The 27222-nt window shown below is 36.4% G+C and overlaps 1 protein-coding gene across 1 annotated transcript in view; it reads right to left on the reverse strand.

Moving 5' to 3' along the window:
* The window catches only part of TNFRSF11B (TNF receptor superfamily member 11b), a 44185-nt gene extending 40819 nt beyond the window's left edge, over window positions 1–3366 (reverse strand). Inside the window, exon 1 of the mRNA XM_051971017.1 lies at window positions 3192–3366. Within this exon, the coding sequence (XP_051826977.1) occupies window positions 3192–3221 (30 nt within the window). The 5' untranslated portion in view covers window positions 3222–3366. The remainder of the gene's footprint in view (window positions 1–3191) is intronic.
* Between the last annotated feature and the right edge of the window lie 23856 nt (window positions 3367–27222).

Raw genomic sequence — 27222 nt, forward strand, 5'->3', positions numbered from 1 at the left:
GAATAAGATCTATACTGGGATTTAAAGGAACTAGATTTGATTTCCAGCTCTGACACTGATTACATTTGTGATCTGACAAGTCACTAGGAGCCTTTGTTTCCTGATCTGCAAAATGAGGGAGGGGATAAGGTGTGATGACATTTGAGGTCTTCTCACCCTTTCTCAAGTGTGTATCTTTTCCATATCTTACCTTTACTCATGTCATTCCCTCCAAGCCCCTCCCCACCCCCTGCCTAAATTCTACCTTGAGCATACCTTATGCCTCTTCTGTGCAGTCTGAATGACAATCTCTGTGAAATTTACCAGGTGATTGCTGCTTCCATATATGTATCATGTTAGGGATCTTCAGCATTGCTAGAATAAAAAATGTTACCCTACAAAATTGTATTTTTCAAATGCTATGTTCATTTTCTTTCTTTCTGCACCCAAAGTGCCTTGAACATAGTAGACATTTAATAAATGTTTACTGTTTTTAATTTAATCTCTCTGACTCAATTAATCCATGTTATACCAAAGCTCAATTTCCTTTTTGTTATTTAGTTTGTGTACAATTTTTCATGACCCTATTTAGCGTTTTCTTGGTAAAGATACAGGAGTAATTTACCATTTCCTTCTCCAACTCAGATGATGAAACTGAGGCAGAGTTAAGTGACTTGCCTAGGGTTATACAGTTAGTAAGTATCTGAGGCCAGATTTGAACTCAGGAAGGTGACTCTTCCCGACTTCAGACTTAGCACTACATCCACTGTACAACTTAACTGGCCAGTAATTCTATAAATATTAACTCTTTAGTAGTTACAACTCTAAAGGCATATGAGGTATATACTGTTAGTATCCCCATTTTATAGATGAGGAAACTAGGGCTGAGAGGAGTTGTGGCTTACCCAATGTCATATATCTGGCAAGTAACATGTCCTGATTTGAATTCTGAACTTCCAAGCTTCAAGTCCAATAAACTATCCTAATTAAGCAAATCACTTAATCTACAAATGCTAGTCAATTCAGTTTAGATTATATAGTTTTTAATAGAATGAATGTCATTTTATATGGCTTTGTATCCCTTCTCACATCACCTGCCAGTGCTTTTCTCATAGTGAGCACTTAACAACTATTTGTTACACCCAGGAATGAATAAAAGGAGATGTGTAAGCACAAAGTAGATATTGCTGTTTTTATTTTCAACAAAATGATAAATTGAACTTCAGAAAAATAAAAGGGAAATGAAAAATGTTCCAATCTGGAATGCTATCTACATTCAGCACGATATAATTTCTTTTATCTTGATCACATAATATATCATTTAAAACAACATACCACGTTTGGATGTTTATAACTGTGTCTATACCTAACCCTCCCTATTCCTATAGTGCCTATTATCTCAGTGTTATATACCTAAAAGTCTATAGACTGTAATATGAGTTAAGGGACACTTACTACTAGAGTACTTATATTAGGTTGAGATACATAGAAAAAACACTCAACTGGCACTAGATAAGTATTAAATAATTATTTACAGTCTGATGACCAATTTGACTTTCTTTCATAATTTTATTATTTATTTATGTTTTCATATCCCAGAAACTTCCTGGAAGCCTACAAAAGCAGCCATTCACTCTTTGTGGGCTAGAGGTTGTAATTTATGTAGCCATCCCAACAAGTCCAAAACCCTCCTGTGGTTTAAATATTTGTTTTTGCAGCTTTATGTAGTAGTAGTGAAGGTCTACTTCATATCTAGGTGGATATTAAACTTCAGGGAAGCATAAGATCAAGCCAGTAGTTGTATAATTCTCTATTTATGAGGGCTGTTATCATGATTTGGGAAAATGTATTAAAAGGTACAGAAGGATTCATGCTAGAAGTGAAAATCGAATCCTGTACAATATTATATAGCACTTAACAATAAACAGATCAAAGTGTACTTAACACACTGAAATACTTTCCTCAATATTTTATGGCTAATTTTTTCCCTTTTTTTAAATGAAAATTTTCACTATTAGATTAATTTCAGTTATTAAGTATCTTATCATCACAAGCTCATAGATTTAAAGTTGAAAAGGTAGCTAAGAATCACCTAATCCAACCCCATTACTTTACAGTTGAGGAAACTGAGGGCTAAAGAGATTTGCCCCCAGAATCCAAAAGTGGTAAGGCAGAGTTGAGACTTAACAGCTCCTTCACTGTATACCAGTCTGTTTGCACAATCTTCCCTGTGGTGCAATATATGAAACAAACCAACTCCAGTTTGAATGAAATGGATGAAAAGTACATTTATTAATGCAAACATTCAAGCTATTGTCTAATAATAATCTCTTTAAAAAATTGTTCTAATACAGACATTTATGGAGTGCATTTGTATTTTTTTAATTGCTTAGAACAACTCAGCAGGTTAGCCAGCACAAGTTTGATAACCTCATTACACAGATAGGAAAATTAAGATGAAGTGCCTTACATAAGATGTGATTCAAAGGCAGTCTTCAAGGCTTCAGAGCAGCCAATTTTCCACTTCAAAATCTTACGTTCAACTTCTTGCTTCCTCTCTTGAATCTTACCATGGCACAAAAAAAGCTATAGCAGGTGTAGGTAAAGATTAATAGAAGATACCCAAGTCCTTTTTAATCATATCCTTGAGGGAAAAGGCATAGGTACTACTGAACAAAAGAAGCCCATAAGAACCTGACTGCCAAAAAGAAAGACAAGGGAAAGGATGATTTGGGGTTAAAAAACTAATATGTGAAAACTACTTTAAAAGTCTTTGATGTCTTTCTCTTGTCGGCTTACCAAGGTTCTTAACCTATTTTGTATCACAGCAATCTGATAACATCTGTGGATTCCTCAGAATCAAGATTTTAAATGCATGAGATAAAACATGTAAGATTACATAGAAAACCAATATATTGAAATGCAATTATCAAACTATTAAAGAATAAATTTATGAGCTCCCAGATTAAAGATCCCTGGGGAAGCATCTTTTTCATGTTATATATTTCCCAAAGTTCGGTGTCATGGAGAATATGAAAAAGGAAATCGACGATCCCATGATTCTGGCTCTATGAACCTGAAAATTCAATGTACAAGACTGACCCAAGCCCCTCTGCCCAAAGGCCCGGAAAGGCTAATACAGGGAAGGGGACACGCAGTCTCCTGAATAGCAGGCTGCTAAAGCCTGGATCTTCCTTACTTGCCGGACTTACCACAAGCGTGCAGCAGAGGAACTTGTTCATTGTGGTCTCTAGGGAAACCCCAGGAGCTGGGAAGGCAGACAGAGGAGGGAGGGAGAGCTAGCTCGCTAGCGTCTCCTAGACTGGGCTGACATCCCCCCAACATTACCCAGGCACTTATATACAGAGCCTCCTACAACAGGAAGTATTGCCTCGGCTTTGATCTCTCACTCCCTGCCCGTGACCAAACTTTGAGCCTTTCTTTTTTTAGGAACCTGAGGAGGAGGGGGGAGAGGGGAGGGGGGAGGAGGGGAAGGGAGAGGAAAGTTTGGGGGAAGGGGGAAGTGGTTAACTCTTTCAATGCCAAAGCTCAGAGAGTGACCTAGAAGGGTGGATAAGGCGGTGGAAAGAAAGTCTGCATAGGAGCGGGGGCCAGTGGGGAGGAAGGGGGGGAGAAGAAAAAGAAATAAAGCTACTGCTTGGGCTGTGCACATGGGGCGGCAGCTGTCTGGGGACAGGCTGAGCCGTCCCAGTCCTTTTCCGGAGCAAGTCTGGCAGCTGCACTTAAAGGCGGGCGCGCCCAGAGTGTTTTCCTATTGCATGCGCTTCACAGAGATCCCACCCACCCCGCGATTTGCTTTGGGTTCCTCCAATCCCTTTCAGATTTAATTTCTACCTCGGAGGCCCGGGAATTCAACAAAGACGCGGCGCGCTGATGGAGCGCTGAACTGCAGCTGACTTGGGTTAATCGTAAAGTCCTAGATGGGAATTGTGGAGGGAAAGCAGCAAGGTTCTCTCCCCACCCCGCTTTTACACCCCCCTTCCCCAATTATCTTTTCAGTTTACTGCATGTTACAATTCATAGACTCGGAGCTAGAAAGGATTCAAAAGATGATCTAATCCTACACTTCTACTTTAACAGATAAGGAAACTGAGTTGCCAGGCGTCAGCCGGATACAGTGAAAAGTATATATAGTTATAACCTTGGGGTAATGAATTAAACTGATGAAAAGTGGACAAACTGATAACCTTGTTTCCCGTGTGTTTTATTTTATGCATTCAACAACATTGCGAAAAGAGCTCAATAGGATTCACCAGACTTCAGAACAGGTTCTCATCTAATCGAACGTTTTCATTTTACAAATGAGGAAACTGGGCCCAGAGAAAAGTTAACTATTTGTCCTAGATCACACAGAATCTGACCTAGAACCAGAGACTCTTGTTCATATCCTCCCCATAATGTTTGCTATTTCTATTACTTGATCAAGATGTTTTGACCTCTTTGGAATCAAGCTTCCTCATTTGTAAAATGTTGAGATTGGAGTAGCTGGTCTCTGAAGTTATTCATTTCTCCCATTTTACAGATAAAGAAACTAAGGTTGATTTGGCAAGGATCACATGGCTGATAAGTATGTGAAGCAAGTTTTAACTGAGGTTGTTCTGAAACTTCCACTATATCAATGTTGCCTCTCAATGTCAGGTCTCAAAAAAAGTCCATGGAAGTAAGTTTTATCAAATAAGTTATTTAGTTTGTTTTCTCTCTGCTGCTGACACAGCACCCAAACAAGGGTGTAAAAGAAGTCTCAAAAGACTGGTTTTCATTGTTCTTTCCAAGCAGCGTAGATGTGTACATTCTTTAGCTTCTGACTATGTGAGGTTGTTTGCCAAAGCTAACAGGAAAAAGGGAAGCCTGGACATTTGGGAAGCAAAGTTCCTAAGTATAAGAGTTCAATTATATTAAATAAAATAGATACTGGCCACCAGAGAAAAGAAAAACATTCTTAAAGCCTGCTATACACGTGAAGTGTCTGAAGAGCTTTGTACTTAATATTTGCTTCTGGTAACTTTATATAGGAAATATGAAAAGAGAAAACAGACTGTTATAGAGGGGATGATTTTGTGAGGATTCTGAGGAATGAAAATAATTCCTTGTTTGTATGTATTAATCTTGTCACTTATTATGGTTGTTTCAAATTTATTTTGTCCTGAAGCTGGGATCTGTATCTTTATCCCAGTTGGTGCTTTTTAATAACAATTATACTGCCAAGTCAACACTCCTAGGATATTTTAAGTAGCCATTCACCTGGATGCTTTGAGAAGGAAAAAAAAAAATAGCTTATATATGTAAGCAACCAATAATTCTTATCTATCTCCTTTTTTCTATATTAAAATTCCTGGAGTATGGGTATTGAGAATGCCTGGATAGGCAGGCCAAAAATTTCATAGTATTTCAGAGCATTAATGATTCACAGACATCATTTAGTTCAAATTCATTTTACAAAAGGGAGAAATGGGGCTCTATAAAGTAGAAGGACTTGTCCATCAGGTGTCTAAGACTGGATGGAATTCAGTCTTTTTGATGCTAAAGCTGATGCATTTCTCAATATACCACAAAGCCTGCAATTCTAATCTTTTGCTTGGTGGGGGTGAGGGGTGGAGGGAGTTTCAGCTGGGAAGAACCTTAGAGATCATTTAGGACAAACCCTTCATTTTAGAGATGACAACACAAAGGTCCAGAGAAATTAATAGCAAATTATAGAGTTATGATTGAAATGTGTCCTATGACTTAAAATCTTGTGCTTTACCCCACTGCATGCAGGAGATGACTCATTAAGTTTATAATCCATTAAAACATCTAAGTGTTATTCACATGAACCTTTGTATAGCCATGTCTCCCCTATCCTTTCATTAGGATTAAAGAATCATAGATTTAGAAGCAGAACTGACTTCCGAGGTCATTTAGTCTAACCCTTAATTTTACAGATGAGTAAACTAAAGCCTAGAGCAATTAAGTGACTTACCCAGGAGAGATCTGTTTGCTCAGATGGTATGTGGCCATCCCAGGATTCAGTGACAAATCCAGACTCTCTAATGCGATATCCACTGCTTGGACACTCATCTTTTCTGCCTTTTTTCTGTCCTTGTATGGTAGACTTCTTAAAAATTCAAAGGCAATCAGAATGTAGCCCAATGCTTGGCACAGAAAAAAAAAAAAAACACAACTCTTTTCTTTTGTTTTCAGATAATCATTTAAGAAAAGATTGAATGATACCATGTTAATTAAGTATGCTGTATTTATAGATTTTCAGTGAGGTCTAGGTTGTATTAAATAGCCCTGATCTCCTTCCAGTTCTCAAATTTTATGATTCATTGAAAACATTCAGAGATCTGGGAATTATTTTATATTGAGAAAAGTTATCTTCCCATCTGGTACCTCCTTGTACCAAGGTGACCTTCAAACAAAGGTATTAAACTTGGGGCCCACAATATCCAAAAGTCTTGCAAAATTCCTTAGTACAGGCAGGAAGCAGACTATAGTATAATTGGAAATTTTAAAGAAAATATATAAAACTACAATGCAACATAAATAATGTTAATTTATGGTTTTTCTAAGTCAATATATTGTCCACAGGGATATATTGTCTATATGGGTTTGACACCATTACCTTAAAGGATATCCCAGTTCTGGTGTCACAAGGGATAACTTGGTGGTGTTCATTATTTTTTTTTTTTAATTACTTTTGTTTTTAAAAAAAGAATACTTTTTTAATGTCTAAAGTTCAATTCTCTGATATGTGGATAGTTTTATGATGTCAAAACATAATAGAAATGGGGCAACTAGATGGAATCATGGATAGAGCACTAGCTTTGGAGTTGGGAGGACCTGGGTTCAGATCCAGCCTCAGACATTTAACAAGTCCTAAATATGTGACACTGGGCAAGTCACAACTCCAATTGCCTCACCAAAACAAAACTTAATACAAGTGTGACTCTGGTACTGGACTTGGAGTCAAGAATTCTGAATTCAAATCTGGTCTTGTATATTTATAAAGAAAAATAAAATAAATTATTCTGAGGACTTATGTTTAGCTGAAAAGGGAAGATAAACATATCTTTATTGCCTAACTTAGAGAGTTCTTGAGAAGAAAGTACTTCATAAACCCTGAAATCATTTAGGTCATTTAATTATGTTTCACTATTAAACACAAGAAGAGGGAGATTTTGCCTAGGAATTAATTGTCGATTGTCAGACCACCAGTAGAGAAATGGTTGAAGGATATGAATAAACTTGTCAAAAGAAGAATTTCAAATTATTAGCATAATGAGTTGTGAAAGAATGCTACATATCACTAAGAATAAGAGAAATTCAACTCAAAACTACTCTGAAATTTTATTTCAAAACCAGAAATTTGGCAAAGATAACAAGACAGGAACAGTCAGTGTTTTCTTAGTAAAGATAATAGAGTGAATTGCCATTTACTTCAGCTCATTTACAGATGGGAAAATTGAGGAAAGCAAGGCTAACTGATTTAACCAGAATCACATAGTAAATTCTAAGACCAGATTTAAACTGGAAGATTAGTCTTCCTGACTCATCCTGATGTTCTATGCACTGCATTACCTAGTAGCCCTGAAAAGCTTCATACATACCAAAATATTTGTAGCAATACTTTTTGTGTTTGTAAAAAACTGGAAACAAAGTAGATATCTATTTATCATTTGGGGAAAGGCTATACAAATTGTGGTACAATATGCAAATGGATACTACATGCTGGAAGAAGCAATGAGCAATGGGGGGTAGGGGGGAATCTCCATAATTGATATAAAATGAAGTAAGAAAAGTTAGGAAAACAATATATATGCAATGACTACAATACAAAAACAAACAAAAAGTCCCAAATCCAAAGCCCACTAACCACAAAACAATTAAATCTGAATTTTGCAAATTATAAAAAACAAACCTGCCACAGAGAAAAGATATATGACACTCTTTGTAGAAAGGCTGGGTCCAATGATTGTGGGTTACTATATGTATATTTAGTTTTTTTTTTAATTTAGTATTTTATTTTTTCCCAATTACAATAAGTTTCAATATTTGCAGAAAGGGGGGGGGGAGGCAGCTAAATGGGGCAGGTAGGTGGTACAGTGCATAAAGCACCAGTCCTGAAGTCATGAGTTCAAATGTAACCTCAAACACTTAACATTTCCTAGCTGTGTGACCTTGGGCAAGTCAATTAATCCCAATAGCCTCAGAAAAAAATATTTGCTGAGCAACAGAGTCCTGCTCAGTGGTAGCAAAGAAACCCCTGTAATCTCCTTTTGACCATTTGTTTAACCCCCTTACTATCAGTGGGCTCAGAGCTCTGGAAGCTGCAGCTGTTCTTGCTATTGATTCAGTGGCTCCCAGGGCCTACTCCTGATTTGCTGGGTCTGTGCTTATGTAGCCTGTGTGGTACTGTGCTCCACTCTCACCAGCTACAACAAATCTTTCTTGTTGACCTTCTAAATCATCTTTGGTGTCTGTGGGCTTAGATGTTTCAAAACACCACCACTACTACTGTTTCGTTGGCTCTCAAGACTGGTTCCTGGTTTTCTGGAGCTAGGGCTATACTGGAGTACTAGACTGTACTCCACTCTCTCCTGGATGCAATAGACCTTTCCTGCCAACCTTCTAATTTGTTCTTGGCTGGAAAATTGTTTCACTCTGTCTTTTGGGAATGGTTCTAACACTCTAAAATTTGTTTAGAGTTAAAATTTAAAGGTATTTGGAGGAGTTTGGGGTAGAACTTGAGAGAGAATCTCTGCCTTTACTTCTTCACGTTTGCTCCATCTCTTCAATTTTGGATATTTTTAAAGTATTAATAATTTTATTCATTTTTTTTCCCTTTTCCTTTTTTTCTTTTTAAATAAATTATTTGCTTTAAGGGATGGCTCTCTGGGAGGAAATGAGGAAAAGGCAGAGATGGTTAATCTAGCTAATATAAAAACAAACTTTACCAATAAGATATATCTTTAAAATAGTTAATTGTCTGCAATGTAATTAAGGCTAACATAAGAAACATAAAGAAATTTGGACTTTATACAAGAGTCACACATGAGATCCAGTTTGGACAAGGATTGTTGCAATTTTGTTTTTCACAATCATTTTAATTAATGTACTTTTGAGTTGCTATTTATTACAGCATGGCATCTGATGCTCTAGTTCTCTCCCATTCTAGACTCTAGGGCTTGTCTTCATAATTCAAATAACTTCTAAATGGAAAAAATAGAGCCTCTCTTTTTGGGAATTCTGATGTGTTTGACCTTTCAGTAATGAATGTTATAGAAACTATATGGCACAAGAATGTGTTCAATTGAAGGAGGTAGTGTTGCTCTATAAGTGGAACCTAGAACTTCAAGTCAGGAAGCCTTCAGATACTTACTAGATATGTGACCCTTAGCAAGTCACATTACTTTTGAGCTCTAGTTGTCTCATCAGCAAAATGGGGGATAATTATTATTATCCTCATCCACAAAATGGGAGTAATAATAGTCCCTACCTCGTGAGGTTATAATGAAGATCAAATTAGTTATGTAATCAGTGGTAGAAAGAAGAGGAGGAGGAGGAGGAGGAGGAGGAGGAGGAGAAAGAGGAGGAGGAAGAAGAGGAGGAAAAGGAAAAAGAGGAGAGGGAAGAGGGGGAGGAGGAGGAGGAGGAGGAGATATATAGTAAAATGGTTAACCCCCTTTCAAACCTAGTATTAATCTAATCTTGTGGGTAGGTCATTTATATATGTTGTGGCTTTTTCTCTTAAAAATTAGTTTTATGTGTTCAACTCCAGTTAAGAATAATTCCAGGGGAAACAAAAGAATATTCGTATCTTTTAAAAACCATGGTAATTTTGGGGATTAGGGGTATACCACAGAGTAGATTGACTCATGGATGAATAGTTAGATGATACATATAAATAGATAGAGGAAGCTAGGTGGTTCAGTACAGAGAGTACTAGGCCTGAAATCAGACATTTACTGGCTATGTGATCCTGGGCAAGTTAATTAATTCTGTTTGCATCAGTTTCTTCTTCTATAAAAGGAGTTAGAGAAGGAAATAACAAACCACTTTAATATCTTTGCCAAGAAAACCCGAAATGGGGTCATAAAGAATTGGACATAAGTGAAATGACAACAATTAGAAACTAACTGAACTAATTGAACATAACATAACTGAAACTAACAACATAGATAAATGGATAGAAATAGAATCTTAGATTGTTATTGAGCATTAATTATGTGTCAGTCACTATGCTAACTTCTGGGGATACAAATACAAGCAAATAAGATCTCAACAAGATCTCATTCTGATGCAGAAGACACATGTCACATAAAGATAAGCTAGAATGGGAGAAGAAAGGGAGATCAGAATACGTTTGGGGGAGGGAGCAAAGCCACTCATGAGGAGATAAATTCCAGAGACTGAATTCAACCTAGAGAGAAGTGAGTATGGCTGATACCTTTCATGAAATGTTGTCCAGACTAGGGACTTATCGGTCAGGAAACTGGACCTCAGGAAAAGTTAGAAAAGATGCCTTCTAAAATATAACCCCTATTAGTATGGCACATTAAAGTTACCTAGGCTACAGAATATCTTCATAAAGTATGCAAAAAGTGACCTAGGATAATCTGGATTTTTTTCTTACTCAATTTTAGTGAATTGTTTACTTGGTTAGTAATAGTCATTTTTCAGATTTCAGTATTTATCTTTTCCTCATTTTCATTCAGGATTTCTAGTCTGTATTTTACAATGTTATGTAATAAAGGACTGGGACAAGTCTGTTTTTCCTTTCCATGCATCATTATACTAACCAAATCTATAAATGGGTTTGCTCTTTAAAAGTCTGTCTGCTTGACAGAACAGCTCAAAACTCTAAGCAGATGACTCTGGTTTGGCAGGTGGAGTTTCTATTACTGAATCATCCCAATAGGTCAATATGATTTTGTCACTCTTGCTTGGTTTCAATGTCCTACTCCCACTTCTTCTCTAGTAAAGACAGAATGTCTCATATTGTGCTGTCTCAGAGACAAGTCTATGAGCTAAGAGTCATCACAGACTGCTGACTTCAATTCACTCACATGGAATAGACAACTAAAGATCTTCACCCCTGCTCATGCACATAGACCAGTGAAGCCCATGAGAAAATTCATTCATCACATATTTGTTCCAGACTGTGTTCCAGATACTATTTATGCCAGAAATACAAAGATAACGTCATAGTTTCTACCATTTTCCTTGTGGATTATAACTTATACACAGATAGCTATAATATAAATCAAGGTGTATTGGTCACAAAGTATTTTTGGAAAATTTGAGGAAGGATCGAACTTTTGTCAGGATCAAGTAAAATATCACAGTAGATCATAAACTGCATTTTGAATAAATGACAGGATTGTGAAAGGCAGAGATGGAAAAGAAGTGTCTTTCTGAAGATGGAATGGCTTACAGTTATGAGCAGAATGGAATATGGGTTGTTGAATTCAAGGAACAATTTGGCAGCACAATTCAGTTGAGCACAATACCTGAAAGCTAGTATGCAATAAATCTGGAAATAGAGTTTGGAGTCCAATTTTCCATGTTTTTATACTTGATTAAGGATTTTGTACTTTATACTAAAACAAAACCTTGGAACATTTTTGAGAAGAGGAAAGACATGCTAAAAACTTTGCCTTAGAAAGATTATTTGTATGAAGCTATGAATTTTGGTAGGAGAGAACAAAGTTAGGGAGCTATATTAGGAGACAATTACAATAGTTGCATACATATAGTGATGAAGGCATGATAATTAAGCTGGTAGTCTGAATGGAGAGAGAAATTGAGAATTTGACATTAAGGAAATAGATAGACAGACCAGAAAGAACAAACATTTAATCTAGTCTGTGCCAGGCATTGTGCTTCATGCTGAATATACAAATATAAGCAGCCAGGGGTTTACATATTAATTGGATAAAACAACCCATAAAGAAGAGTTAGAATTTAGAAAGGTGTAGTAATTATGTATTTCCTTAAAAGATCGGACTTGGCCACTGGTGAGAAATGGGGGAAATGAAAAATAGAGAAGTATAAAAGATGAAATGGATATTTTAAACCTAGGTGACTGGGAGAATGTTGGTACATTGAAAAAACACAGATAAGTTAAAAAAAGCAGAAAGACTGGAGGGGAAGAAGTTCAGTTTTGGACATGTGGGATTTGAGCTGATAGTCAAATATCCAGGTGGCAATATCTATTAGTAGTTGAAAATGTGTCTCAGAATTCAAGAAAATATTAAGGACACATAAAAACACACATTAGTGATAGGCATAGAGGTGATAATCCATAGAAACTCATAACCTCCCTTCCCAATACCTGGGGGGCATATTATTCACCTCAGTCACTGGAGATCAGAGGGGATTGGGTTTGCACTTTAGTTCCACCAGACAAGTTCTTAGTTCAAACCATGTCTCTTGCCCCAGGTTCTCTGACTTCTTACAGTTTCCTTTCTATACTAGCTGCAACATCTGGCCTAAGAATCTTTCTTCCAAACTTAACATGTACTGATTCCAGATTGAGGAATGATTCTACCTGAACGTAGAATTGAAGTGGACAAATAAAACACATTCAAATCCCAAGTTTGATTTTCTGGACTACAGGGCCTAAAGGAAAAAGGAGGACAGTTCAATTCATGCTTTCCAAGCTGTGGTTAAACAGGACCTTCCATCTTTATGGATACCAAGAGAGAGAGAAAGAGTAAGAAGAGGGAGAGAAAGAGGAAAAAGGAGAGAGAGAGAGAGAGAGAGAGAGAGAGAGAGAGAGAAGAGAGAGAGAGAGAGAGAGAGGGGCAGGCAGAGAGAGGAACAGAAAGAGAGACAGAAGAGCATTCCAAGCTAGTAGTTTTTATAGATGCAGCCTGTTCAAAGTATGTGGCCAATAGAAAGAGACCATTCCTATCCATGTGTTAGAGGATCAGAAAATGTCTTCTCTCAGAAGCTGGTCTTTGATGTCTCCAACATGGCTGCTTTCATGTTAGGTTATCAAAGTATGCTCCAAAACTCTGTTACACAAAATAAAAGAAATGAGGCTCTTTTGAACTCTCTTCAGTGTTTGAATACATAATTGAAATCAAGAACTTCATTCTTCTTTCTTTGTTCCAAATGGAAGCAGCTAGTGAGACAGTCAATAGAGCCCTGAGCCTGGAGTCAAGAAGACCTGAATTCATAACCACCTCAGGCACTTAGAAATTTTGTGATCTGAGCAAGTCACTTAACTTTTGTTTAGCCAGATTTGAACTCAGGAAAATAAGTTTTCCTGACTCTAGACCCAGTATTCTGTCCACTATAATATTTAGGTACCTAATAAAGGAGTTAGGGAATGATTAATGGGGGCAGATTCCTTGAGAATTTGTTCTGAAAAGGACCACATCCTATGAGATTGGAGCTAAGAAAGAGAGAATATGTGAAGTTATAGAAATTTTTGAGGTATAGAGAAGAGGAGATGAGGAATTGTATCAGAGATGACTTCATTCTACTAGTACTAGGAGAAAATGTACAGACCATTTAAAAAGTAATATAAGATAATATATGGCCAAATAATTCATCCTTATACTCTAAGATGGTCCTATGGTCCTTTCAGTCAAACAGTAAAAAAGTATTTATTAAGAATCTATTATGTGTTGGCCATTTTTGAACCATACTAGTTGCATTTTAGTCATCTTCATGTATCACCACCAGAACTTGGACTCTGCCCCTAGAATCTTAGGCTATGATAGGAAGACTTGTGCTTTGTTTGGCCTAAAACCAGGGCATCGTACCACTTCCTACCCATTCCCAAACAATGTATGCCTTTGTCTGTATCTCTTTCCCCTTTTCCTTCCCCCTTTCCTTTATGTATTGTCTTCACAGAGTACCTAGCACTTGATTGGAATTTAATACATGCTTAGGGATTCAACTTTCTTTCCCCATTAAAATTCCTTTAAGGCCCTATGCTTAATACAATATCTCACAAGAAGTAAGTTCTTAAATTCATTCTTTCATTGAACAAGATGCTGAAGATACTACCAAGTATTATACAGTAAATGTAGTTTAGACTTACTGGTCATACACTGGATGATCTCCAAGAAATGAGGTCAGATTTCTGGTGAAAGCCACTTAGTTGTTTTATATCAGTCCTATCCTGAAGTGAATTGGTCAGTATTATCTCAAGCTCTGCCTGATTCCTTAATCTTTAGTATTATTTTCCATGACCTCAAACCCTTTGCTAGATAGTGGTCAAATAGTCCAGAAGGGAAGTAAGTATTAATTACTTCTGAATTATATGTATAAGTGAAAACAGCAAAAAGGGGCAGGATTAATTCAGCTCCTTGGCTATGTGCACTCTATTGTATTGCTGTTTTTATTTGAAGAAAGCCCAGTTCAAAGGGAGGCTGTTATCATAACCATTGGAAAAGCAGAAGTCTCACAGAGGGAAGGAAGGGGATGAGATACTGTGGGAAACAACAAAGGGGATTTTGTGTCATTCTGTTAAAATATTAAGTCTTTATGGGAAAGGAGTATAAGAACCATGGGGAACTTGGGGACATTTCTCCATTTCAGTTAACCTGGGCCTCAGTTGGAATCTTTTTAGCTCTACATCAATGGTTCTAATTCCCTGGTTCTTCCATTCAGTTATTTATATAGTGATGAGGGGAGATCCTAAACTGATTAGTTTCTGCTATTATTAATACTCCAATATTTCCAGAGTAACTGTATGGACATTTTGTATCCTTCTTCTTGGTTACTTGGAACCTTCTTCTTAAGTTCAGTCAAAGGAAAGGAGTAAGAGCATACTCTCACTGACTGAATGAGATGTCAATCAGCATCCTTACAAATTGCAACTAAAGAAAACTCTTTTTAGCTTCCCTCCTCTTGATTCAACAGGTAAATATAGTTACTGACATTGGTGGAAAGGAGACATGATCCATCTTTTCTCTATATATTTTTAAACTCTATATTTTTAAAAATTAATTTATTTTAATATATATTGCTTTATGAATCATATTGGAAGAGAAAAATCAGAGCAAAAGGGAAAAACCATGGGAGAGGGAAAAAAAACAACAGAAAAAAGAAATGAACATAGCATGTGATCTTTTTTCAGGAATGCAAATGGCATTTTCTATCCAACGTCTATTGGGATTGTCTTGGATCACTGGACCACTGAGAAGAACCAAGTCTTTCATAGCTGATCATTGCCCATTTTTGATGTTATTGTGTACAATATTTTCCTGGTTCTGTTTGTTTCACTCAGCATCAATTTGTGTAAATCTTTCCAGGTTTTTCTAAAATCAGCTTGTTCATCATTTTTATAGAAAAATAACATTCTATTTCCTTCATATATCACAATTTATTAGCTATTCCTCAATTGATGGGTATCTACTCATTTTGCAATTCCTTTTTTCCACAAAAAGAGCTGTTATCCCTACTTTATGATGTTCTTAGGATATTTACCCAGTAGTGGCACTTCTGGGTCAAAAGCATAAACTCTATATTTTAATGTGATTTATAAATAGTTCTCCAGTAATACAAAATTCCTTCACATAGTCCAGGGTGAAGTGAAGAATAAGCCATCTTCCAGTTATTATGATCAGTGTCAACAGGTATTTGAATCAGTTCAGACCAAGATATGTACTTATTCAAACTATATAAACATAAATATTCTAAAATATAAATAAAAGATATATAATCTTAAAATTTATTCATATGTATGTATACATGTAGATAGACACACAGTATTATATATATATATATACACATATATATTTATATATTCTGAATAAGTAAAAATCTTGATCTAAATTGATCCAAATATTTATTTACACTAATGGTGATTTGGCAGTCATTTAGTTCATTTGGGATGTATATGTATGTGTATGCATGAATTTATGTTTGTATGTATGCCTGTGACTATATATGTTTGTGTAGGTATGTGTATATATCTGCATGTGTGTGTATATATACATGTGTGTATGTGTGTGTATACAATTTCTAAATGAACTGGATGATTGCCAAATCCCCATTGTACTAAAAGTTTTGTAGTATAGTAGATTCTCTCTAAGAAAAGCAGTTTAAAATTTTTTTGATCATATGAAACAATCATTTAAATGAAACAATTATTTAGTACCTATTATAGGTGAGCCAAATTTCCTACCTCTAAAGCATTTATGACTCAGTAAGGGGGGAAGGAAGTACACAAAGAACAATTAAAGGGCTATACAAGGATAACTGTGTCTAAGTGTTTCAGTGAGTGGACACAGTCAGTTATCAGTTGTTATGTGATAAAAGGTCTGACGAAGGAAAGGTCACAGTAGACTAAAGGAATAAGAAAGTTGTTGAGGGAGGTAAGGCTGGAGATAGGTCTTACTCATTCTGAGAAAGAGGGTGAGGGATGGCATTTCAGGCAGGGGGGAAAGCATGAGTAAAGATAAGGAGATAAGAATTTGACCTATCTGATTTAAATAATGAGATAAATCAAGTATTACTTGATATAGCTATACAATTTCCCTGACAAATTTACAATTAGACATCATGGATTACACTTGGGATTGTTTCAGTAATGGATGGGTAATATTTGAAGCAGTAGAATGAATTCTAAATTCTTAGTCAAAGGATATGGGTTTAAATTTTAACTCAGTCATTGAATGTCTCTGGACTTCATTTTGTTCAAACCTTAAAATGAAGGGAATGAACCAGATGATCTTCAGTGTCTCTTCTAGTTCTAAGCCTATGATCCTATACTCCTTGATTTTTTGATGCATTTGTCATGAATCCCTCCATCAGAAAAGAACACAGCTTCTCCAAACCTTTGCATTCTGTGGTCTTGTTCATCTCCCAAGGCAGGACAGTACTAGGGCTAGCTTGGACTAGTTGTGAGAAATAATTATTAATTTTTTAGAGTGAACATTTGTACCTGAGAAATTGGAAGATGGTCAAATGGTGAGTTAATTTATGATTTTGTTTATGGTTTAGATTTTTTTCCTTTTTGTTATTTTTTATTGAAACTTTTTATTTTCAAAACATATGCAAGGATAATTTTCCAACATTGACCCTTGCAAAACCATGTGTTCCAATTTTTTCTGCCCTTTCCCTCCCTCTCCCCAGATGTCAAGTAATCCAATATATGTTAAACATGGTAAAAAAAATTATGTAAATTGAATATAGGCATAATATTTATACAGTTATCTTTCTGCACAAGAAAAATCTGATCAAAAGGGAAGAAAAATGAGAAAGAAAATAAAATTCAATAAAACAACAATAAAAGAAGTGAAAATGCTATGCTGTGATCCGCAGTCAGTTCCCATAGTCCTCTCTCTGAAAGTAGATGGCTCTTTGGGCCAGGCCTGAATAATCTTATTGTTGAGAAGAGCCATCATCAGAATTGATCATTGTATAATTTTGATATTGCTGTGTATAGTTATCTGGTTCTGCTCACTTCACTTAGCATCAGTTCTTGTAAATCTCTCCAGACCTCTCTGAAATCATTCTGCTGATTTTTCTTATGGAGCAATAATATTCCATATATTCACATACCATAACTTATTCAGCCATTCCCCAACTGATGGGTATCCACTCAGTTTCCATTTTTTTGCCACTACAAAAAAGGGCTGCCACAAACATTTTTGCATACGTGAGTCCCTTTCTCTCCTTTAAGATCTACTTGGAATATAAGCCCAGTAGAAACACTGCTGGATCAAAGGGTATGTACAGTTTGATAGGCCTTTGACCATAGTTCAAAATTGATCTCCAGAATCAGTTCACAATTTCGCCAACAATTTGATCCCAGTTTTCTCACATCCCTACCAACAATCAATGACATTATATTTTCCTGTCATTTTAGCCAATCTGAGAGGTATGTAGAGGCACTTTAGAGTTGTCTTAATTTGCATTTCTCTGATCATTAGTAATTTAGAGCACTTTTTCATATGACTAGAAATGGTTTCAATTTCTTCATCTGAAAAGTGTCTGTTCATATAATGGTTTAGATTTAAGAAAGTGATAGGGGCAAGAGGAGAAAAGCTCTCTGCTTACATTTTCCCCTGAACTTGACATTAAATTAAACATTTATCAAAACTTTTGTTGTGATCCCAGAAATATTTCACATAGACTCTAGGTAGAACAGTGGAATAGAATCAATGCACTGAGTTCTAATTCTGCCTCAGATATTTAATAATTGTGTGACTATACATTATTCACTTGCTTAACCACTCTGTCTCAATTTCCTTATCTGGAAAATAGGAATCATAGCAACTATCTCACTGGGTTATTGAAGATAAAATGGGAAAATATTTGTAAAGCATTTTGGAAACTTTATAGTGTTATGTAAATACTAATTACTATTGTTGGTACAATTTGTTCCTTCCTTGGCTTAACATTTTATGCATACTACTGCAGCATTCAACCTATCCCTCTGTTAGCACTCACAACCTGATTAGCCCATTTCTTTTATCTAATCATTCTTGCCATGGATGATTTCTTTAAAATAATTTCTTATTTTGAAATATCTCTTATTAATAATTGTCAATGATATAAATAAATATCATATTGTGATAACTGATCCTTGATACTAAATATTATATTATGAATAATTAATTATCAAACTGGACTTGTGATTTCCTAAGCATAAAGAGATCCCATTATAGGAAAAGTCTACCATTATAGGTTAGTACCTTTTCTATGACATAATCTTAGAAGGTTCCCTAGGATATTGAAGGTTTGTTCAAGGTCACACAATATGTATCAGTGACTATTTGAACCCTGGTCTTCCTAGTATAGAAGTTACTTCCCCGTCTACTATATCACTCTGTTTCTTAATAATTGTGATTTATGTCACCTTGATAATAAGGGCAACCTACTTATACCAATTATGTAATTTAGCATTTGCTTCTTAGATCACTCACAATTGTTTTATTCTTTGGAAATCATTGGATCCTATGGATATCAGCCATGTACTATCTCCAGGAAAATATCAGAATAAAAACAATACGTTTTTATGAAAGGGATAAATTTGGGATTATTGAAAATGCTGCTCAGGGGGCAGGTAAGTGGTTCAGTGGATAGAGCACCAGTCCTGAAGTCAGGAGGACCTGAGTTAAAAATGCTTCCTAACTGTGTGACCCTGGGCAAGTCACTTAACCCCCATTGCCTCAGCAAAAAAAAAAAAAAAAAAAGTGAAAGTGCTGCACAATTATACAAATGAAATACATAAACCCTTTTCTTCTTTTTACATATATCTGTACCCCACTTGTTGCCTCTTTTAATGTACATCCAAGACAGGTTACCTCACTGATTTGCCAAACCAATTGCATATGAGCATGCCATTGACAGTATATATAGTGCATTCCAATTAATTTCTCACTGAATAGTTGTTAACAAGACTTTGTTAACCATTGTTTTAAGAACCTTCCCCTGCCCTTTGTTCCAGTCTTAGAGATGAGAAAATGATTAAGGAAACATTGAAAGTTAAGGTCATTTGACATGGAATGGGGATTAAGGATACTTGTAGAGGGCCTGAGAATACTTACAACAAGCTGTTAACTCAGTGGAATTGATGAGATGATGGTTCTCTAATATATATACACTTAGTATTTAGCATGGTGATATAATAGTTCTCTAGTTCACACATAATCAGTATGCTATAATGATGGAATGGTAATAGGGTATTTAAGGCCTGAGAAGGACTGGAAATGAGACTTTCCATTTTCGACCATCTTCCTAGTGGCTCTCCTGTCTCCTCCACTCCTCTACTAAGATCAAGACTGGGCCAGAATAAAGATTCTAAACTCTATTCCTGACCATTCTCATGGTATCTATCCTGCTGAGACCAAGGCCCATCCAAAGGACCTCCAGAAAGGTAGCCCGAACATTACAATTAAATAATTGGTCATCTGTGCCAGTAAAGTTTCCTTAGTGTGATGAGTAGATGCCAGATTATAAGAATTTGAGAAATAAGTAGGTAGTAAGGAAATAGAGTCAGATGTAAAAATTTTTTTCCAGTGGTATAATAATAGAAATGAGAAATATGAGACTGTAGCTGGCTGAGATGCAAAGGTCAATTCAATATTCTTCTCTAAAGTGTAATATTCTCTGGGAGCAGGTTTCCTGGGGGGCTTCTGGGAGCAGTCTTCATTTTAGTTTAGTGTAATCACCCCACATGCAGCCAGGAGTTAAAATCCAAATCCTTTATTGTCTCCCTCAAAGTCTTATCTCTTTAAACATCTTCACAGTTAAAGGTTCTGATAAAGGCCTCATTTCCAAAATATATAGAGAATTGACTCAAATTTATAAGAAATCAAGCAATTCTCCAATTGATAAGTGGTCAAAGGATATGAACAGACAATTTTCAGATGATGAAATAGAAACTATTACCACTCATATGAAAGAGTGTTCCAAATCACTATTGATCAGAGAAATGCAAATTAAGACATCTCTGAGATACCACTACACACATGTCAGATTGGCTAAGATGACGGAAAAAATAATGATGAATGTTGGAGGGGATGCGGGAAAACTGGGATACTGATCCATTGTTGGTGGAGTTGTGAACGAATCCAACCATTCTGGAGAGCAATATGGAATTATGCCCAAAAAGTTATCAAACTGTGCATACCCTTTGATCCAGCAGTGTTACTTCTGGGCTTATACCCCAAAGAGATACTAAAGAAGGGAAAGGGACCTGCATGTGCCAAAATGTTTCTGGCAGCCTTCTTTGTAGTGGCTAGAAACTGTAAATTGAATGGATGCCCATCAATTGGAGAATGGCTGGGTAAATTGTGGTATATGAATGTTATGGAATATTATTGTTCTTTAAGAAATGACCAGCAGGATGAATACAGAGAGGCTTGGAGAGACTTACATGAACTGATGCTAAGTAAAATGAGCAGAACCAGGAGATCATTATATACCTCAACAACAATATTGTATGAGGATGTATTCTGATGGAAGTGGATTTCTTTGACAAAGAGATCTACCATGTTTCCCCGATAATAAGACACTGTCTTATTAATTTTTTTGGACAGAAAAAACACCAGAGGGCTTATTTTCAGGGGAGGGCTTATTTTAATGAACATTGACAGCAATTTTAATAAACAGGTAAATGTGAACAAAAAAAAGTACCTTTATTCAATAATGATCATGTCATCTTCTTTAACAACATCGCATAAGTGTCCATACCTTGAATTCCGTCCTCAATGTCTTGTGCCTCTATTTCCTTCAGAAGAAGTGGACCCAATCTGTCATGTCCAGCAATATAGCTCTCTTTAAATGAACATGTCTTGTCCAGGTAACCTGCTCGTAGTGCCTTGGCGACACAACTGTCAGTAATTTTATCCCATGACTTCTTCACCCAAGTCACGACTTCTTGCAGACAGGGCTTCACAAAGTTTCCATGCTGATTTCTTTCCATTCTATTTTCAATGTAGTCATTGACTTACATGCGCAAATGGTCCTTGAATGGCTTGTTTATTGCAATATCAAGGGTGTGGAGATAGGCAGTCATTCCTGCAGGAATCATTACTTGATCTATTCTTCTCTCTGCAAGGAAGTTCTTCATTTCTTTAGCACGATGAGTGCTGGCTGAGTTCTTCTTTTATCCTCCATCATGCCCCTTTAATCCTCCATCATGCCCCCTCACTCCCACTTACATACCGGGTTTTTATGTTGTCCTGCCTCAACTCTCCTCCACGGCACTGCTCTCAATGGCACCAGCAAGCAAATCACTGGGGAAGAACAGGATGATGTGCTCACTGCTGCAGCTCTGACTAGATGCAGCTCGGAGCGTGGCGTGTGTTTCACCAGGGCGGGAGGGAGGGAAGGGAAGGACGGGGGGGGGGAGATGGTGCATACAGAGGGTACTGTAATGTAGCGTGTAGCACAGGGGATCACCTTCACTACAGTAGTAATCTCAATAGGGCTTATTTTCAGGGGAGGGCTTATTTTAGAGGAATCTTACACAGTAAGGGGAGGGCTTATTTTCGGGATAGATCTTATTATCGGGGAAACACGGTAACTCAGTTTCAGTTGATCAAGGATGGACAGAAGCAGCTACACCCAAAGAAAGAACACTGGGAAATGAATATAAACTGCTTGCATTTTTGTTTTTCTTCCCGGGTTATTTATACCTTCTGAATCCAATTCTCCCTGCGCAACAAGAGAATTGTTTGGTTCTGCACACATATATTGTATCCAGGATATACTGTAACCTATTTAACATGTATAGGACTGTTTGCCATCTGGGGGAGGGGTGGAGGGAGAGAGGGGAAAAATCAGAACAGAAGAGTGCAAGGGATAATGTTATAAAAAATTACCCTGGCATGGGTTCTGTCAATAAAAAGTTATTTTTTAAAAAAGTCTTATTTCCTTCACTTAGAGCTTGGCTAGTTTTCTGGAGGCCTTCAGGATCTTGCTTTTGAGAGCTTAAGGTGCCTTCTCTGGCTTCTGAATCTCCTTGACTGAATCCTGGCTGAGACTCTAAGAGCTCCAAGGACTTGTCCTTCTGGCCCTGAGAACTTCTTGTTTATATGCCCCACACTGACTATACACCAGTCATTATATCACTAGGAAACCATTATTTGTTGTAGGATTAAATCAATGCTAAACTAGATTTAACCACTGTCTCTTCAGTTCGACTTACTTAGCACCTTGTTTCAAGTTCTGGCCCATAACATCTCCTTATAGGATCAGATCAATCATACTGAACCATGCTAAATTAGATAATTATTGTCTCTATCAATTCCACTGACTTAGTACTTTGTAAGAATCCTAATAGGTGAACGGAAAACTTTTTTATTTATTAAAAACTGAGGCATCATTAACCATCTGTGTGACTGCTGATAAGCCATTTAAACTTTCTGAGCCTACGTCTTCATCTCAAAATGAAAAGGTCGGACTTTATCTCAAAACAATTTGGTAGAGTGGGAAAACACTCTCTAGAGTCAAAGGATCTAGTTTCATATCTTGTGCCTCAGTTTACTCATCTGGAATATGAAGAGATGTATTGGATGTTGTCTGAACTCCTTTTCAGTTCTAGATCATAATCCCTGTGATGCAAATAACTTTTACTTAGGTAAAATCATCAAACTACCAACCTCTTGTTCTTCATACTCCCAGAAAACTAGCTAAAGTACCAGTAGCGAGATTGCCATTTGAGAGAAAGAAAAGCTGTCATTTTCAAGAATTATCTCAACTTAATGAAATCTTTCCTTGATTCCATCATCTCCTGAAGTTAAAATCCTACAATTCTCATTCCTTTAAATGCAAACTAGAAATAGCTATTTGCACTCATTTACTCCACTTTGTTTAACTTTTATTTTACTTCTCTAAAACAGTGATCCTCTTCTTTCTTTCCTTTTTAAATTTTTATTCCTCTATCACTACCCACTAGTTCTCTTCACTTCCCAGAAGAAATTCATAAGTAGACAAAAGTATAGTCAGGAAAAACATATTGGGCCATGTCTGAAAACATCTCATTGTGCAACCTTAGTCCATGCCTCCTTTGCCAAGAAGTGGGAATCATTAGTCCTTTGAAATTATGACTCATTACAATATTAATTGAAACTCTGATTCCAGAATTTTTTACCTTTGCTTTCCCTCCCTTCTCCTCTCCTCTTCTTTTTTCATGACTAGGTCTCTTTATTTTCCTCAAATTGGAACTGCAGGGGCTACTTACCAACTTGATTGCACTAAGACCGACATTTGATCTGATTCTTACTCAGGCCAATTCTATTTTTATTAAGGAACCCCCCTTCCCATTCCTCTAAGTTCACCATAATCAATGACCAAATTGACTTAGCCTACTTCAATTCAGAATTTCTGAGTTACAAAGCTCTACCAAGTCCCACATCCCCAGCAGTAGGAATTATAGGTATGTTAATGCACCACACCTGACTCATTTATTTCTTAACTTTTTGAAATCTGCCTTCTAAGTTCACCACTAAAATAAGGCTGTTCCCTCTAAGATTATATTATTCTTTTCATTACCAGTGGTCTTTTCTCATTCTTCCTGATCTCCCCACAGCAATTGGTATTGCAAACCATCACCACTACCATGATACCACAACCACTTCTACTACCCAGCCATTCCCTTTGGATACTTTTTCCTCCCTGAGTTTTTGAGGCATTGATGTCTCCCAGTTCTTCTTCTACTTGTCTTAATTACTCCTCAATTTTCTTTGCTCATTCATAATCCATGTCACACCCACTAACTGTGGATGTTCCCCAAGACTACTTTCTGTCCTGATTTCTCTTTTTTTCTCTAGACAACTTTTTTAATTGACCTTTTGAGCTCCAATGAATTCAATTATAATCTCTATGCATATAATTCTTAGATCTAATTTCCAGGTTCATACTTTCCTCTGAATTATTGTCCCATACCCTCGACTTCCTATTATACTTTTCCAATTGGATATCAGTAGACATTTCAAGTTCATCATGTCCAAAATAGATCTGATTATTTTTCCTTTCAGATCTTCCCTTCTCAGTTCCTTATTATTGTTGAATGCATCACCACCTTTCCAGTAATCCAGAATCCCAGCCTCAGAGTCTTCCCAAATTATTCTCCCTTCCTTACCCATGTCCACTAAGTGGCTAGTCTTATGCCTTCTAACTCAACATAAGTCTTGCCAGTCCTTTCTGTATTCATCCTGCTGGTCATTTCTTACAGAACAATAATATTCCATAACATTCATATACCACAATTTACTCAACCATTCTCCAGTTGATGGGCATCCACTCATTTTCCAGCTTCTAGCCACTACAAACAGGGCTGCCACAAACATTTTGGCACATACAGATCCCTTTCCCTTCTTTAGTATCTCTTTGGGGTATAAGCACAGTAGAAACACTGCTGGATCAAAGGGTATGCACAGTTTGATAACTTTTTGAGCATAGTTCCAAATTGCTCTCCAGAATGGCTGGATGTGTTCACAATTCCACCAACAATGTATCAGTGTCCCTGTTTTCCCACATCCCCTCCAACATTCCACATTATCTTTCCCTATCATTCTAGCCAATTTGACAGGTGTGTAGTGATATCTCAGAGTTGTCTTAATTTGCATTTCTCTGATTAATAATGATTTGGAGCATATTTTCATATGGCTATAAAGTTTTAATTTTTTCATCTGAGAATTGTCTGTTCGTATCCTTTGACCATTTATCAATTGGAGAATGGCTTGATTTCTTATAAATTAGAGTCAATTCTCTATATATTTTGGAAATGAGGCCTTTAACAGAACCTTTAACTGTAAAAATGTTTTCCCAGTTTATTGTTTCCCTTCTAATCTTGTCTGCATTAGTTTTGTTTATACAAAAACTTTTCAATTTGATATAATCAATATTTTCTATTTTGTGGCCAATAGTGATCTCCAGTTCTTCTTTGGTCATAAATTCCTTCCTCTTCCACAGGTCTGAGAGGTAAACTGTCCTATGCTCTTCCAATTTATTTATAATCTCATTCTTTATGCCTAGGTCATGAACCCATTTTGACCTTATCTTGGTGTACGGTGTTAAGTGTGGGTCAATGCCTAGTTTCTGCCATACTAATTTCCAATTTTCCCAGCAATTTTTGTCAAATAATGCATTCTTATCCCCAAAACTGGGGTCTTCGGGTTTGTCAAGTACTAGATTATTAAAGTTATTGGCTGTTTGTCCTTTGAGCCTAACCTATTCCATTGATCAACTAGTCTATTTCTTAGCCAATACCAGATGGTTTTAGTAACCACTGCTTTAAAATATAATTTTAGATCTAGTATAGCTAGGCCACCTTCATTTGATTTTTTTTTCATTAATTCCCTTGAAATTCTTGACCTTTTGTTTTTCCATATGAATTTTGTTGTTATTTTTCCTAGGTCATCAAAATAGTTTTTTGGGAGTCTGATTGGTATAGGGCTAAATAAATAGATTAGTTTAGGTAGTATTGTCATCTTTATTATATTTGCTCTCCCAATCCAAGAGCATTTAATATTTTTCCACTTGCTTAGATCAGATTTAATTTGTGTGGAAAGTGTTTTGCAGTTTTGCTCATAAAGTTTCTGATTTTCTCTTGACAGATAAATTCCTAAATATTTTATACAATCAGTAGTTACTTTAAATGGAATTTCTTTTTGTAATTCTAACTGTTGGGTTTTGTTAGTGATATATAAGAATGCTGATGACTTATGTGGGTTTATTTTGTATCCTGATTTCTTTCTATTTATATGGACATTCCCTGCCCCCTAGTTCTGGACTACACTATTCCTCACCCATAGATGTTATTGTTATTGCATATTGTTATTGCAATAGCCTCCTAATTGTCCTTTTCCCTCTTCCATCCATTGATCTTCAGAGTATCCAAATTGGTATATTTAAGTTACAAGTATTGAGGGTGCAAATACAGAAACAAGACAATCCATAACCTGGAATAGTACATGCCCACTGCACATGCTAAAGACTCATATCAACCACCACACCTATTTGAGGAGCTTCAGTATTTCCTCAATAACTCTAATATGAAATTCGATTCCTCTAGCATTTAAAGCATTCCACAATGTGTCCTTACCCTAGATTTTTAACTGACTTCATATAACAACTCCAAAGAGTCAATAAAGGAGCTCAGAGACCATTTAATCCAGTCTCTTCATTTTAGAGGGGAGGAAACTTAAGAGTTTCAAATTCTAATTAGGATGATCTATTTTTTGTTCTTCATAATTGATAGTCTAACTCAGATAGTTTGTCTTTTTGCCTTTTATAGTCTATTTCTGAAACACTCTTTTTACCTCCATTTCTTGGAACTTCTAGCTAACTTTAAGGATTAGCTTAAATGATACTTTAAGAGATTTTTCTTGATTGACAAACTAGATACCCATTCTGGTAAAAAAGGACCTATTAGTCCTTTCCCCTTTCCTGAGAAATTATTTTTTAGTATATATGGAGAGAAGAAAAGAGAAGGATGAGAGAGACAGACAAATAGATAGACACACACACACACACATAGAAACAGGAGAGAGAGAGAGAGAGAGAGAGAGAGAGAGAGAGAGAGAGAGAGAGAGAGAGAGAGAGAAAGAGAAAGAGAGAGAGAGCAAGAGAGAGAGAGAGAGAGAGAGAGACTCATTAAATACTACTTTGTGTCAGAAAGAGTGTTAAGCACTGGAGAAACAAAAATAAGCAATTAAAATATTCTTTCCCCTCACTTTTTAATGGTGGAAAATAACATATAAATGGAAATCTCAAGGCAAGCTAGTAGGAAGATGAGGATATGTGGAATTCCTATAAAAT

Source organism: Antechinus flavipes, chromosome 1 (assembly GCF_016432865.1).
Source record: "Antechinus flavipes isolate AdamAnt ecotype Samford, QLD, Australia chromosome 1, AdamAnt_v2, whole genome shotgun sequence".
NCBI lineage: Eukaryota > Metazoa > Chordata > Mammalia > Dasyuromorphia > Dasyuridae > Antechinus > Antechinus flavipes.